The following is a 13,497-nucleotide window of genomic DNA, read 5'->3' as shown; positions in this document are numbered from 1 at the left end:
GCCTTCTTTTTCTTTTGCTCTCTTCAATCCTTTCCCACTCTCAATTGCCTCTTTCACTCGCCTGGTGTTGTGCTCTCTAAGATCTTCTCTCAGTCTTTTCCTGATGGTTTGACACAATTTGTTGTACTCTCTTCTGTCTTGGTCATTCAGATCTTTCTTTAGCCATTGCTCTCCTTTCTTTCAGCAGTTCTTTAGTTTCCTGCTTGAGCTTCTCCTCTCGCCGTCTTTCCTCTTTTCCTGCTGTTTCCATAGCACAGTCCTTAATGGTCTTTGTGATGTTAAGTGCCATTTCCTCCACACTGTCCTCTTCTTGCAAGGCTTTGAAGCGATTTTGCAACTTCAGTTGAAATTCATTTTCTTTTTGTTTCAGGGTGTTGATGTTTACTTTCACTCCTTTTGGTCTCATCATTTTCATTCTTTCCAGTCTTGTATTCATTTTGATCTTACTTCTGACCATTCTACCGATGTTTACCCGTTTGATGACATTGATATTCTGAATCATGTTTTTGTTTGCCAAAATATAATCGATCTCGTTCCTGGTTTCACCATTTGGACTTATCCAGGTCCATTTTCTGATCTTCCTCTTCCCATAGAAGGTATTTCCGATCTTCAAACCTTTTGATTTTGCAAATTGCACCAGTCTGGTTCCCCTTTAGTTCCTTTCTCCAAGACCAAACTTTCCAACTGTCACTCCGTCGCTTTGATGATGTTGTCCGACCTTTGCATTGAAGTCACATTGAAGGGTTCTACTCACATTCTGAATCCGATCCAGATTGTTTTTATCTCTCATGATGCTGAGGGTCAATAAAAACAATCTGGATCGGATTCAGAATGTGAGTAGAACCCTTCAGAACCTTCATACAGCGGGGAAAATAAGTATTGAACACGTCAACATTTCTCTCAAAAAACATATTTCTAATCGAGCCATTGACATGAATTTTTCACCAGATGTCGGCATCAACCCAAGTAATGCACACATAGAAAGAAATCCAAACATTTATGTCCATAAATGAAGTTATGTGTGATAAAGTGAAATGGCACAGGGAATAAGTATTGAACACATGAAGAAAAGGAGGAGTAAAAAGGTCTGGCAAGCCAAGAAAGCAGCTGGAGGTTGTCAGTATTCAGAAGGTTAACCTGCCCCCCATTAGTGCAAAGTAACATCAGCTAATATAGTCCTGATTGATGCCTTTTAAAAAGGTTTCTCACCAGCAAGGTGTTAGACAAGAAGCATTGCATGATGGGTAAAAGCAAAGAGCTGTCCAAAGACCTACGCAACCTTATTGTTGCAAAACACACTGAAGGCATTGGTTACAGGCGCATTTCTAAACTTCTGAAAGTTCCAGTGAGTACCATTGGGGCCATCATCCGGAAGTGGAAAGAACACGGCATTACCATAAACCTGCCACGGCCAGGTGCTCCTCGCAAGATTTCAAACAGAGGAGTCAGAACAATCCTCAGAAGGGTTCTCCAGCAGCCCAGGACCACTCCTGGAGAGCTTCAGAAAGACCTGGAATCAGCAGGTACCGGTGTTTCAAAGAAAACAATAAGTAATGCACTCAACCGCCATGGCCTCCATGCACGCACACCACGCAAGACTCCATTTTTGAAGAAGAAGCATGTTGAAGCTCGTTTGGAGTTTGCCACACAACATTTGGATAAACCCGTGACATTCTGGGAGAAGATACTCTGGTCAGATGAGACCAAAATTGAACTCTTCGGATGTCATAAGACACAACATGTTTGGAGGAAAAATGGCACCGCACATAGCCCCCAAAACACCATACCAACAGTCAAGTTTGGAGGTGGGAGCATCATGGCGTGGGGCTGTTTTTCAGCATGTGGTACTGGTAGACTTCATATCATTGAAGGAATAATGACTGGAGAAAAGTATGGAGACATTCTTGATCAGAATCTGCTGTCATCTGCCAGGCTGCTGAAGATGAAAAGAGGGTGGATCTTTCAGCAAGACAACCATCCCAAGCACACAGCCAAGGTGACACTCAACTGGTTGAAGAAAAAGAAAAGAAAGCTGCTAGAATGGCCCAGTCAATCACCAGACTTGAATCCAATTGAAAATCTTTGGAAAGAACTGAAGATCCGGGTTCACAGAAGAGACCCCCGGAACCTTGAAGATTTGAAGGCAGTTTGTGTGGATGAATGGGCCAAAATCCCACCTGAGCAATGTATTCCACTGGTTTCTCCATACAGGAGGCGTCTTGAGGCTGGAATCACCAACAAAGGTTTTTGCACTAAGTAGTAAATAAATTTCAGTAAGCGTGTTCAATACTTATTCCCTGTGCCATTTCACTTTATCACACATAACTTCATTAATGGACATAAATGTTTGGATTTCTTTCTATGTGTGCATTACTTGGGTTGAAGCCGACATCTGGTGAAAATTTCATGTCAATAGCTTGATTAGAAAAATGTTTTTTGAGAGAAATGTTGACGTGTTCAATACTTATTTTCCCCGCTGTATATAGACATATAAAACTTAACCAACTTAAATGAATTACTTCTATTGGTAACAAATAATTGAGTTAAATTTATTAAACTTAATTTCTTACGTCTATAAAACTCAATAATTGTTTATACAACTCAAATTTACATATTTATCTAACTAAATGTCATATTTCTCCAATTCAATTAAATGTTTTTCCATCTTAATTTATTGTAATTCTTGAACTCTCATACTTCTAAGTTTGAACCTGCAGATATTCTCATTTTTATAACATGAAAATAATTAAACAAAATGGACAAACTTAAAGATATCACACAACCCTTTCTCTGACTCTATCATTCTGCCACGTCACAGTAGGGCTACTATATAAACTCTTCCTCCCTCTCACTCATGGTGCAGAAAGAATTAAACATAACAGGACAAATAACTAGACTAAACACAGTAAAACAGCTAAATAACTAAACACATTTGGTCAAAAAGCCACACTTAAACCCAAATCCGTCCAGACAGGCGAAGGGAATGGTATCCCACAATCCCTTGCGGTGCCAATCTAACAGCAGCACCAAAGTTACACCTACTTAATTGAATTAATTTGAATGAAAGTAAAATAACTGTCTGATAACTACGTGTTATTTTTAAACTGACTAAACAAAAAAATGATTTATCTTAACTGAAGCAAATAATGAAGTTAGATCAAAGTATAAAGTTTCTCTTTCCAACATCCATATGTGGTCTTATCAGCCTCTCATGGTGGAAAAAGTATTATCTGAGCTTCTTCATCCACTAAATCATCTTCAAATGGACACGCCATGCTCCTTCACCTCTCTGAAAACAAACTAACCTTCAACTAAACCTGCTCCCGACCAGGTTATGTTCAGAGCATGAGTTGCTATGGCAACTTGACCTACCCTCAAACATACCTCCATTTCTGGAACCGAAAGCTGAGGTTATCAACTTCCTTAGCCTCAAACTTACCGTGGGAGCTAGCATAACCTGCTTTCTGGAATACGCCCCTGTTCGAACACAAGTGACATCTGAACCGTGGTTCAACCAAACAATACATTTGGCGCTTCATATGTCATCAACCACGTGATCTCTGCTATTTGACACACGCCCCGAAACATTGTGCTGAACCACTCTGTTTCATGAAGGTGAAACAAGCGCAGAAGAATTCCAAAACACATGAATACAGCAGTCATCTCTCTGCTCCCAAAGCCTAATAAAGACCTAACTCTCCCATCAAATTATCGCCCAATCTCTATTATTGATGTAGACTTAAAAATCATCAGCAGAGCTTTAGTTTACAGGATTGAAAAAGTAACCTCCCATATAATTCACCCAGATCAAACTGGCTTCATTAAAGGAAGAAGACTTTCCTCTAGCAACACACGAAGACTTTAATTTAAGACATCATTCTATTCTACAGCAAGAAGACACCATCCTAGCTACCCTAGATGCAGAAAAGGCCTTTGATAAAGTCAATTGGACATTTCTCTTTAGTGTCATGGAAAAATTTGGTTTTGGGGAGTCATTCATTAACTGGATTAAGACTCTCTACAACGCCCCTTCAGCCACAATAACCACCAATGGTATTACATCACAGAGCTTTACGCTGCACAGAGGAACTAGACAAGGATGTCCACTTTCTCCTTCCTTATTTATCATTTTTCTTGAACCTTTAGCAGCAGCTATGCGACAGAACCTCAACATAACTGGAATCCAGACGTCTCTAGCCCACCATAAAATTAGTTTATATGCTGATGGTGTTTTATTGTTTCTACAAAATCCTCAATCATCATTACAAGTAGTTATACAATTAATGAATCAATTCTCAAAAATTGCAGATTACTCGGTTAACTGGAACAAATCAGCTATCCTTCCACTGAATAAAACTAAATGGGGAAATACAGCCTTTACTTCAGCTATTCCAGTATGCATAGATCACATCACCTACTTGGGTATTAAAATTTCCCCAGTGGCCTCAGAGCTGATTAGCCTCAACCTTACACCTCTGTTGAAAACAGTAAGGGATGACCTGCAACGCTGGGTAAATCTACCTATCTCCATCATGGACAGAATAGCAGTAATTAAAATGACAATTCTTCCTAAAATAAATTGTTTATTTTCAATGATTCCAGTGCCACCCCCTCCCAGCTGGTTCAAATCCTTTGACTCAATCATTACAAAATTCTATTGGAAAAATAAATCGCCACGAATACAATTAGCCACCTTGCAAAAACCCAAATCTCAGGGAGGTTTGGACGCTCCAAACATTTACTATTACTCGCTAGCTAACCAGCTGCAATATATCTATGAGTGGATTCATCCGACTCAGTCAGACACCATCTGGTTAGATAGTGAAAAAGAACTGTGCAAAGAACTCCAAATCTCCGACATCCCATTTCTAATTCAATCTATCAAGAGTCATCATGTTATAAAGTAATGACAATAGCCTCCACTCTCAATGCCTATAAAATTACAAACTCAAGTCTATCTGTATCTCATTCTACACCTATTTGGAATAATCCAGATTTTTTAAGCAATAAAAATCCAATCAATCTACAATTCTGGGCTACAAAGGGGATTACGCACCTCAAACATATTTTTAATTCCAGTGCTCTAGTACAATTTTCTTATTTTATCCAAGAATACGGCATCAGGAATTGTCAATTTTTAGAATACCTACAACTTAAATCTTCAATAGAAGCCAAAATATCTGTAACTACAATAAATCTAGATCTTCCACCTGCATAACAGATTTAATAAACTAGGAAACTTCTCTGTAAAATATGTAAAATAATCATATTCTCAGATGAATCTTTATCACTTCCCAAAACAAAGTGGGAAAACGATCTTCCCATTTCTGGTAACACTGAGTTCTGGGTTCAAACAGTGGCGGGTTTAGATATGGGCGGTCGCCCAGGGCGGCACTTCATGGGGGGCGGCATTTGCCGTGCCCGATTGTGCTACGATATTCAAAGAGGAAGTTTGCAGCTTTTAATTTGAAATTGCTTCAGCTGCCAACACTTCGCACTTTTACTTTGACACATCAGACTCTTAAGAATGTCTTCATCCTATTTGCTCTTCACACTTATGGTGCAAAAAAAAAAAAAAAAATTAGATGAAATAACTCAGAGTGAAACAACGTAAAACAGGCACATGAAAAGGAATAGGGCAGAACAAACACCCGTGCTCAACTCAATTTCGACAAAAGCAGGCAATGGGGATTATTTCCCACAATACTTTGCGCTGACATGGCAGACCCGACACGCACGTGACCACCGCCCTCTGCTGCAAGACGCTTGCGGCCACACCTCTTTGCGGTAGTCTTTGGAACATAAGTCAAAAAACTCGAGAGGGGGGCGCAACTCGCCGGTGGCTGGCTGAATCACACTAACAGGTGATTGGGAGTCTTTTTCTATCTGACTATCAACTCTGGGCCGCAGCTGCGCCTCCCGTCATAGAGACGGAGCCGCGTGTGTCAGAGGGAAGGGGAAGGGGGGGGGGGGGGGTGAGCGCAGACCATTTTTTATGGATTGAGTTTTTTTGGAGGATTTCTGCTGTTGGTGTTGCACAAATTTAGGGAAATGCCAAATATTTTTGGAGTAATCCCACTGATGAGTTCTATGATTTAGTCTTTAATGTTTTATAAGACCTAAACATATTAATCACAATAAGTTTTTTTTTAGATCTAATCTCTCTATGTTTCACAAAGACACACACAGGACGTCACACATTAAGAAATTATTGCTAAAAATGAAGCAGGAGTCAAAAAAAAAAAAAAAAAAGTCAAAAAATGCTCTAAAAAATGATAAAAGAGCAAAAAAAATGGAATTATTTGATTTGTAATTTCTTATTAATATTTCCAGGCTTTCTTTGCTTTTTGTCCTGCAGCATGTTCATATTTGTATAATTTTGACAGAATATATTTCTATGGGGAGCAAAATATTATTTAAGGTTTAACTTGTGTTCCTGTTTTTATTTATATTTATGTTCAAAAAGTTCAGTTTAAAAGGTTTAAAAGTTTAGCTTTAGTGTGTTCAGTAAATGTTTATCTTCTTCGGCCCAAAACCTTAAGCGTGTTTTTAACTTAGGCCACTGTGTGACTGCGTTTGACCCCCCTGTAATACGAGTCTAGAAAATTCATGCATTTTTTGTGTAAAATAGCTAAATAGAAGATAGGGAACACAACAGGATGTTGTCAAATTTTGTAGGTGTGCGGGGGGGGGGGGGGGGGGGGCTGTGGGGTTACTCGCCCAGGGAGTAAGTCAGTGTAGAACCGCCACTGGGTTCAAATATGTAAAAACATCTATACTATGACAAAAAACACTAACTTACAACTAATACTATACAAACCCCTCCATAGAATTCACTACACAAGAGAGAAAATATCAAAAATGGGATATGATTCAGAGATCTGCTCATTTTGCACTCAGAATACCCCGGACACATATATTCATGCACACCCGTTAAAGAATTCTGGGAAGAAATCACCCAAACCTTATCTACCTTCTTGGCCCGCCCCATCCCTTTATCACCCTCATTGTGTCTTTTAGAAGACCTATCAGAATTAACACATTTGAATATTGACTTGTCTAAGATTAAATTCACTCTTGTAGCAATAACAATAGCTAAAAAAACAATTTTCATGAGCTGGAAATCAAAGAACACCATAAACCTGTCTATATGGAAACATTTATTTCTTGAATATATTTCTTTAGCCAGTTTATTACCTTCTCCCCCCAACACGACCAAACCACTATCAGTATGGTCAGCCTTCATGGAGTTCCTAGACCAATATTAAGTTTCATCTGAGAATCAAATATGTGACTGTCATGTACCCTCACCTTTCTCACCCTTTTCTCTCTCTAATGTCCTATTCACTTCATTTGCAGGCGTCTGACTCTCAACTTTGTTTGTTTATTTGTTTTATCTATTTCTTTATTTTTGAAACAATGACAAGATGATTATGTACAGAGTGGGTTCCAGGAGGGAGACCACTATTGATTTTTTTCCAGTATCAAGAATACAATGAATGCATAATTATATATGTTGTTTCGAGCCGAGTCCATCTATATGATTCTCTAATGATGTAGCCCTAAATATTTGACGGTTAGTTCAAGCTTGGGGATGGAATTCTTTCTCGTTGCCCTTAGATCACACACACACACACACACACACACAAACTTCATGTGTTAGGGTTGGTAGCTGTCTGTGTTTGTCACATCTGTTTTTTCAAGTGTTTGTTGTTTTGTTTTGTTGTTCTGTTGTCTCGCTTAAATAAATAAATAATTATAAAACAAAAGAATCTTCCCATTTAACACTTTATCCATGTCTGTAACCTGAATTAGCTGGCAGAAGGACACTGACTTTGACCAAAGAAAAAAATGTTAAACAAAAAAATAATATAAATCAATTATTAAAGATGATTAAAGCAATATTTGTTCTCATCATATCAAAAGGTTTGTTTCCTGATATGTGATTTAAATTCGTTTTTTCCAATGACAAGGAATATGACTTCTTTTTGATGTGCATAGCTATAAGGATTTGTGAAATAATGGGATGTCTGCTCACAGAATATGTACTTCCTCTTTATCATTCGACTTATTGATAATTATGGATTTTTAATGACCTGAATCTGTGTTGATAGTATAAATAACCGATTAGAAGTTAAAAACGGGATAATAATAATTTAGGTAAAGAAAATAAAAAGTTATGTAAAGAAAAACAGGGGTAGAATTACATAAACTCGCTTTTTCCCTTTCAAGCAAATAATGAAACTCCTTTAGAAAACTCTAATATGTAATAGTTTCATGTGTCACATCCTGTGTGCTTAAGAGTTGATGTGTCTATTTATGATTAAGAGTAACAACTTAATTGTTTACAAGTGTAAGTGGATGTATGCATCTATGTATTTTCCAATCAACGTCACAACTTATTGTCCTAAAATTGGTATATCTGTGGTTTCATGTGTCTTTCTGCTGTTTGTTTAGTTTTATTTTTGTTTTTTGAGCTTGAAATAAACCATTTTCAATCCATTCAAAAAAATAAATAAATAAAGAAATCGACATTTGTAAACAAAAATTGACCAAAAATAGCTGAGATGTTGAAGAAAAACAGAATTTTCTTTCCTCTGTCAATACAAACATGTTAAATATAGAATGCATAAATAACGGAATCATATTTTTTGTTGAGAGCCGTCTCTCCCCAGAAATTCTTTACCAAGTTAAATTCATAAAACAGATGCTTTTGACTTTCAATGTCATTTCTATCTATTTGACATACATTATCTTGAATATTAAACCTTGAATGCAGATCTTCTTTGCAGGGATACATGTGGTTTCAAAATGGACCCCTTTCATTTTCAAAAAGTGTCTTTTTTGAAAACCAGTTTTCTTCTAGAGGAAATAGTGTTGATGTCAGGGATGCTCTAAAAATGTTTTATTGCGCTTTAGATCTGAAAGTATTATCAGGAAACAAAGATGGGATTTGAGGTAAAATCAAGGAATGTTGTGCATTTGCTTTGATCAGTTGAGTTAGATTAGTGACTTAATGACTGTAGATGTGCACTCCACATGATATTTGCTTTTAAATTCTGTGTGACAAAGAAATGTGCCATGGCTTTTCATCCGTTGAACAATGTCCTGTACTCCTTTCTGATACACAGACAACATCAACCAAACAGACTTTTCAAGAGCTTCCTTCACGGCTAAATTATTCCTGTTACCTGTCAGAAGGAAAATTTGGTCCCAAACCTTTTCAAAAGAAGACATGTCTAACATTAGGTCAAGCCTTTTTATGTTTAGTTTAAAAACGATCTCAGGATTAAAATCCCTCCAAAATTCCTCATTAAGAAAGTTAACTCTTAAATTGTTTAACCGAGAAGAGGAATCTCTTCATTACAGTTTTTTAAACTGGGGGCCCCCAAACAGCACGCTGCACAGGGTCCCCACGAAGCCAGAAACGACCCTGATCATGTTCTTTTGCTGTAAAAACTCATCATTTGGGGGGTTGTGTTTCGGGGTGTGGCCTGAGGGGGTCGCTGCAGCGCAGTTTCGTCATCTTTACACACGAGGAAGAAGCGGTAATTGCTGACATGCGCAGTCGTCGCTCCGCTGCCTTCTCTTTCTCCGCCGCCGTCAGCGCGAAACCATGAAGGCGTCAGGAACTGTAAGTAAAAGCTTCTTTTCCCGCTGTGAGCGGCGCCTCCTCGGCCGCTCGGGGCTGCTAGGACCGCGGGAATCTTTACCAACGTTGTTGGATTGTTTACCGGACGTAAAAATTCGGATTAAAGCGAGAGTTTGGTCTTTTTAGTGCGGCTGCTCGTGCTACTCCAACATGGCGGCGCGGCTCCATGTGGACGGGAGTCCTGTCGAAGCGGAGCAGCTCTCGGTCCGGTTCAAATTCAGACCCGAACCCGCCGCAGATGGTTTCGGGTTTTGAAACCGTTTATTGTAGTTTACAGTCTAGCAGTTGTAGCACCGGAACCAGGTCCAGTTCTCCGTCTCAGACCTGCTGGTACATCCGGGGTTTAATACGAAAAGCTTGAGTTGAAACTTTCAAAGTAAGAGTTCAGACTTAAGGCTAAAAAGAACAGAAATGTCAAAATAATCGTAACAGTAACGCGCGAGGATCACGCACGCGCCATAGAAACTAGTTTATGGTTTTCATGTATTAATTGAAATTTGAGCCAAACTCAGCTGCACGTGATGCCCCTGGGGTCTGTGCTTGTTGCTGTTCGTTGTCATGGTTACTGCAGGGGCTCTGATGAAACCCTGTTGAGTGATGACGTGGGCGCCCTAACCCAAAGGCGGCCCCTGTCCGTGGGGCCGCTCTGTCCTGGGTGCCGACAGGAACTGGTCCCTGTCGCCTTTCTCTGAGCCGCTGTGCCTTTGAAAGTGAATTCAGGGACCAACACCCCCACACCCACTCCTGCTCCGCCCCCTTCTCACCTGTGAATCCTACCTGCAGCTTCGGGAGTACAAAGTCATCGGGCGGCTGCTGCCCTCCGCCAAGAACCCCACCCCTCCTCTGTACCGCATGAGGATATTTGCCCCCAACCACGTGGTGGCCAAGTCCCGCTTCTGGTACTTCGTCTCCCAGCTGAGGAAGATGAAAAAGGCCTCTGGCGAGATCGTCTACTGTGGTCTGGTAGGTGTCGGGTTTTTCAGAACCGACAAACGGTTCTGTTGCTCCGCTGCCTTTCACAATAAAGTACCTATGTCCCCCCCCCCCACAGGTGCATGAGAAATCGCCCCTGAAGGTGAAGAACTTCGGGATCTGGCTGCGCTACGACTCTCGCAGCGGCACTCACAACATGTACAGAGAGTACCGGGACCTGACCACGTCTGGAGCCGTCACCCAGTGCTGTGAGTCCCCCCACCATGAAGGAAGTGGGCGTGTCCTTCTCGGGGAAAACACCTCAGAGGTCCTGGTCCTAGCGGTGACCCGTCAGAACTCTGGGGGGTCTTCATGTCCTCCTGGGGTGGGAAGGAAGTTCACGGAAACGTCAGAACCGCCGTCTGTTTTTAGGATCTGAAGATTCTGGTCAAACGAATCCTGCCGGTTCCGATTCCACCGGCTCCCGCTGCTCGTGATCTTCACGCCGCGTTCACGCCAGCTGCATTGAAGCGCCCGTTTTTAGACGTAAATTCTATGATTGTGTCTGAATCCCCCCAACCCCCCTCCTTCTATATAGAGCGTTCTCCATTCTATGGTGTCTGAATCTACAATTTCACGATCCAGAACCCTAGAAATTTCCCAGAAGTCTCTGTGAAAAACCAGTGTGCATTGATGCTCACTAGATCGGTGAATATAGACCACAATGCATTGCGTCGGAAGTATTTAAAAGTATGTTTTTAATAAAGCGTCCAGGTTTATGTCTTCAGACGGTGGATCATAAAGAATTGTTCTAAAACGCTCACAGATCAGATTTTAACTTTGGGGAATGGATGATGTCATATCCGCCGTGGTGAGTGAGCGTGGCGTCTGCATTGCTTTCAAAGGCTTTTAGGGGTTAGGGCGGGGGTTGGGACTCGGCGTACGTCTGCGTCCCAAACGCTGGCGTTGACCCGCCGCTATGCTAGTTTTCTGTGCGGTGGTGGTCTCTGGACAGGAGTTTGCTGATGGCGTGCTGGAAGTTAAACCCGCCGTCTGACGCCGGATGAACGTCCTCTTGTGATTGGACGGCTCTCTCCTATGTTTGCACACCAGAACCGCACGTCTGACCCCGCCTCTCTGTCTTTCAGATCGCGACATGGGGGCTCGCCACCGCGCCCGAGCCCACGCCATCCAAATCATGAAGGTGCAGGTCATCGCTGCTAACAAGTGCCGCCGACCCGCCATCAAGCAGTTCCATGTGAGTACGCTCGCCGTACGGAGCGGGTCTCTCTCCGGTCGGCCTCGCCACGGGCCGCTCCGGATAAATACCCGCCACAGAAATCGCCAGGCTCCTCTTCCGGGTTCGGGCCTCCATCCTGAAACTCGGCGGTTCTGAAACTGGCCACAGACTTGATGGTTGATGTTGGTTTTGCGCCGCCTGACCGTGTGACCCGTCTCCCCGCAGGACTCCAAGATCAAGTTCCCGCTGCCGCACAGGGTCCTGCGCCGCCAGCACCAGCCCCGCTTCACCACCAAGAGACCCAACACCTTCTTCTAGAACCGGGCCGGGAAATAAAATGTTCTGACCACAGACACCGACTCGTCTTTGACCTTTATTGCCCCTCATCCTCGGGGGGAGGGGTGTCCCGATGCTCAGTTTGGTCAGTCACGGTTTGGTTCTGCTGGGTCCGGTTACCCGGTGAACCAAGGGCTCTGTGGCAGGTTCTGACCCACCTCTGAGCTGCTCCTTATGTTTGGGTGGAGAGGGCAGAACCGGTCTACATGTTCTTTATAAAAAAAAAAAAAGCTTTTCCTCAGAAGCAGTGACCACACAGTCCAGGACCCCCCGGTGATCTGTGATGTCGTCGGGGGGGGGGGCTCAGGAACCAGGGAACACCCACATGGGTAAATGGAACCAAGAAGTGGAACCAATCAACGCTAATCCTTGTAACGTCAGCAGAACCGGAGGCTGAAGTTGCTCCGACATGGAGACGCCTCCAGAGGTTCTTAAGTACCGGTGCAGAACTGGATCCAGCGGCTTGTGGTTCCTGTCAGGCATTTGTTCCTCAGAGGCTGCCGTAGCTTTCAGCGGAGGTGGAGTTTTGGCTCCCTCAGACGTCCACTGGGGGGCGCTGCTGAGTCACCCCTGTTCTGATGCAGAAGTTCATCTGACAAGAACCGTGTCTGACCCGGGTCAGCCTCAGATTAAATTCTGGTGAGACAAACCGTCAGCGGCGGTGAGGCCGTGGCGCCGCGAACAGAGGGCCCCTTATCCAGACAGGGAAGTTCAGGGTCTGGACTGGAGAAGCAGAGCAGGGTTTCCTCCTCTTCCTCGGTCTTCATCAAGGAGACAGAAATGTCAGATTGGTTCAAATTTACTGAAACTTTAGCGAAACGGATCAGAAATGCAAATAAAACTTTATTTATGCTTTACAACATTACAATCACTTCACTGAAAACGTTTACAGTGAATTTGGACCCAAAGTGACATTTTTTACTGAAACTTTTAGGACTTTTCCAAGTGTTTGCAGTTCACATTGTGAAGATGAATGAGTTGAGGAGGAGGAGGCTCTTCAGCTCCTCCCCCTGTCCTGAAGGAGGCGGAGCACAGATGCACTGAAGACCTCCATCCTCTGGAAGAAGAGCAGGATCAGAGGATCATGCCTCTGTGTCAGTCATCTCCAGAGGACCCCTCCCACATCCTCCACGTTGGCTGTCAAACTGTGGGAAAATGCCCCCCCCCCCATTATGTGCTTTAAGTTCAGGTGTCTCCTCCCGGCGCCGTTCTCCTGTCAGGCGTCGGCGTCACGCTGACGTCTGGTCATGCAGTGAACTTTGAAGGTTTGTCTGTTCTCGTTAAGCTCGTTAAGGTCAGCGCTCGTTAGTGAGCCAGCAGGAGGAAAGTCACGACTGGCTGATGAGCCGCTGGCCTC

At 42.6% G+C, this 13,497-nt stretch overlaps 1 protein-coding gene and 1 non-coding gene across 2 annotated transcripts; both read left to right on the top strand.

Moving 5' to 3' along the window:
• The first annotated feature begins 9,474 nt into the window (after positions 1 to 9,474).
• Positions 9,475 to 12,159, top strand: rpl18a (ribosomal protein L18a). The gene is made up of 5 exons (XM_004086966.5): positions 9,475 to 9,634; positions 10,436 to 10,615; positions 10,704 to 10,833; positions 11,713 to 11,822; positions 12,030 to 12,159. The coding sequence occupies exons 1-5, from the start codon at positions 9,617 to 9,619 to the stop codon at positions 12,120 to 12,122; spliced, it is 531 nt and encodes a 176-aa protein (XP_004087014.1). The 5' UTR covers positions 9,475 to 9,616; the 3' UTR covers positions 12,123 to 12,159.
• LOC111946975 (small nucleolar RNA SNORA68) lies at positions 10,256 to 10,384 on the top strand. Its single transcript, XR_002872841.1, has one exon. It is a non-coding gene; the product is annotated as a small nucleolar RNA SNORA68 (small nucleolar RNA).
• Positions 12,160 to 13,497: the final 1,338 nt, after the last annotated feature.

This window comes from Oryzias latipes, chromosome 23 (genome assembly GCF_053564925.1).
Source record: "Oryzias latipes strain Hd-rR chromosome 23, Olatipes_Hd-rR_3.1".
NCBI lineage: Eukaryota > Metazoa > Chordata > Actinopteri > Beloniformes > Adrianichthyidae > Oryzias > Oryzias latipes.
This window is presented reverse-complemented; position numbering and strand designations above follow the sequence as displayed.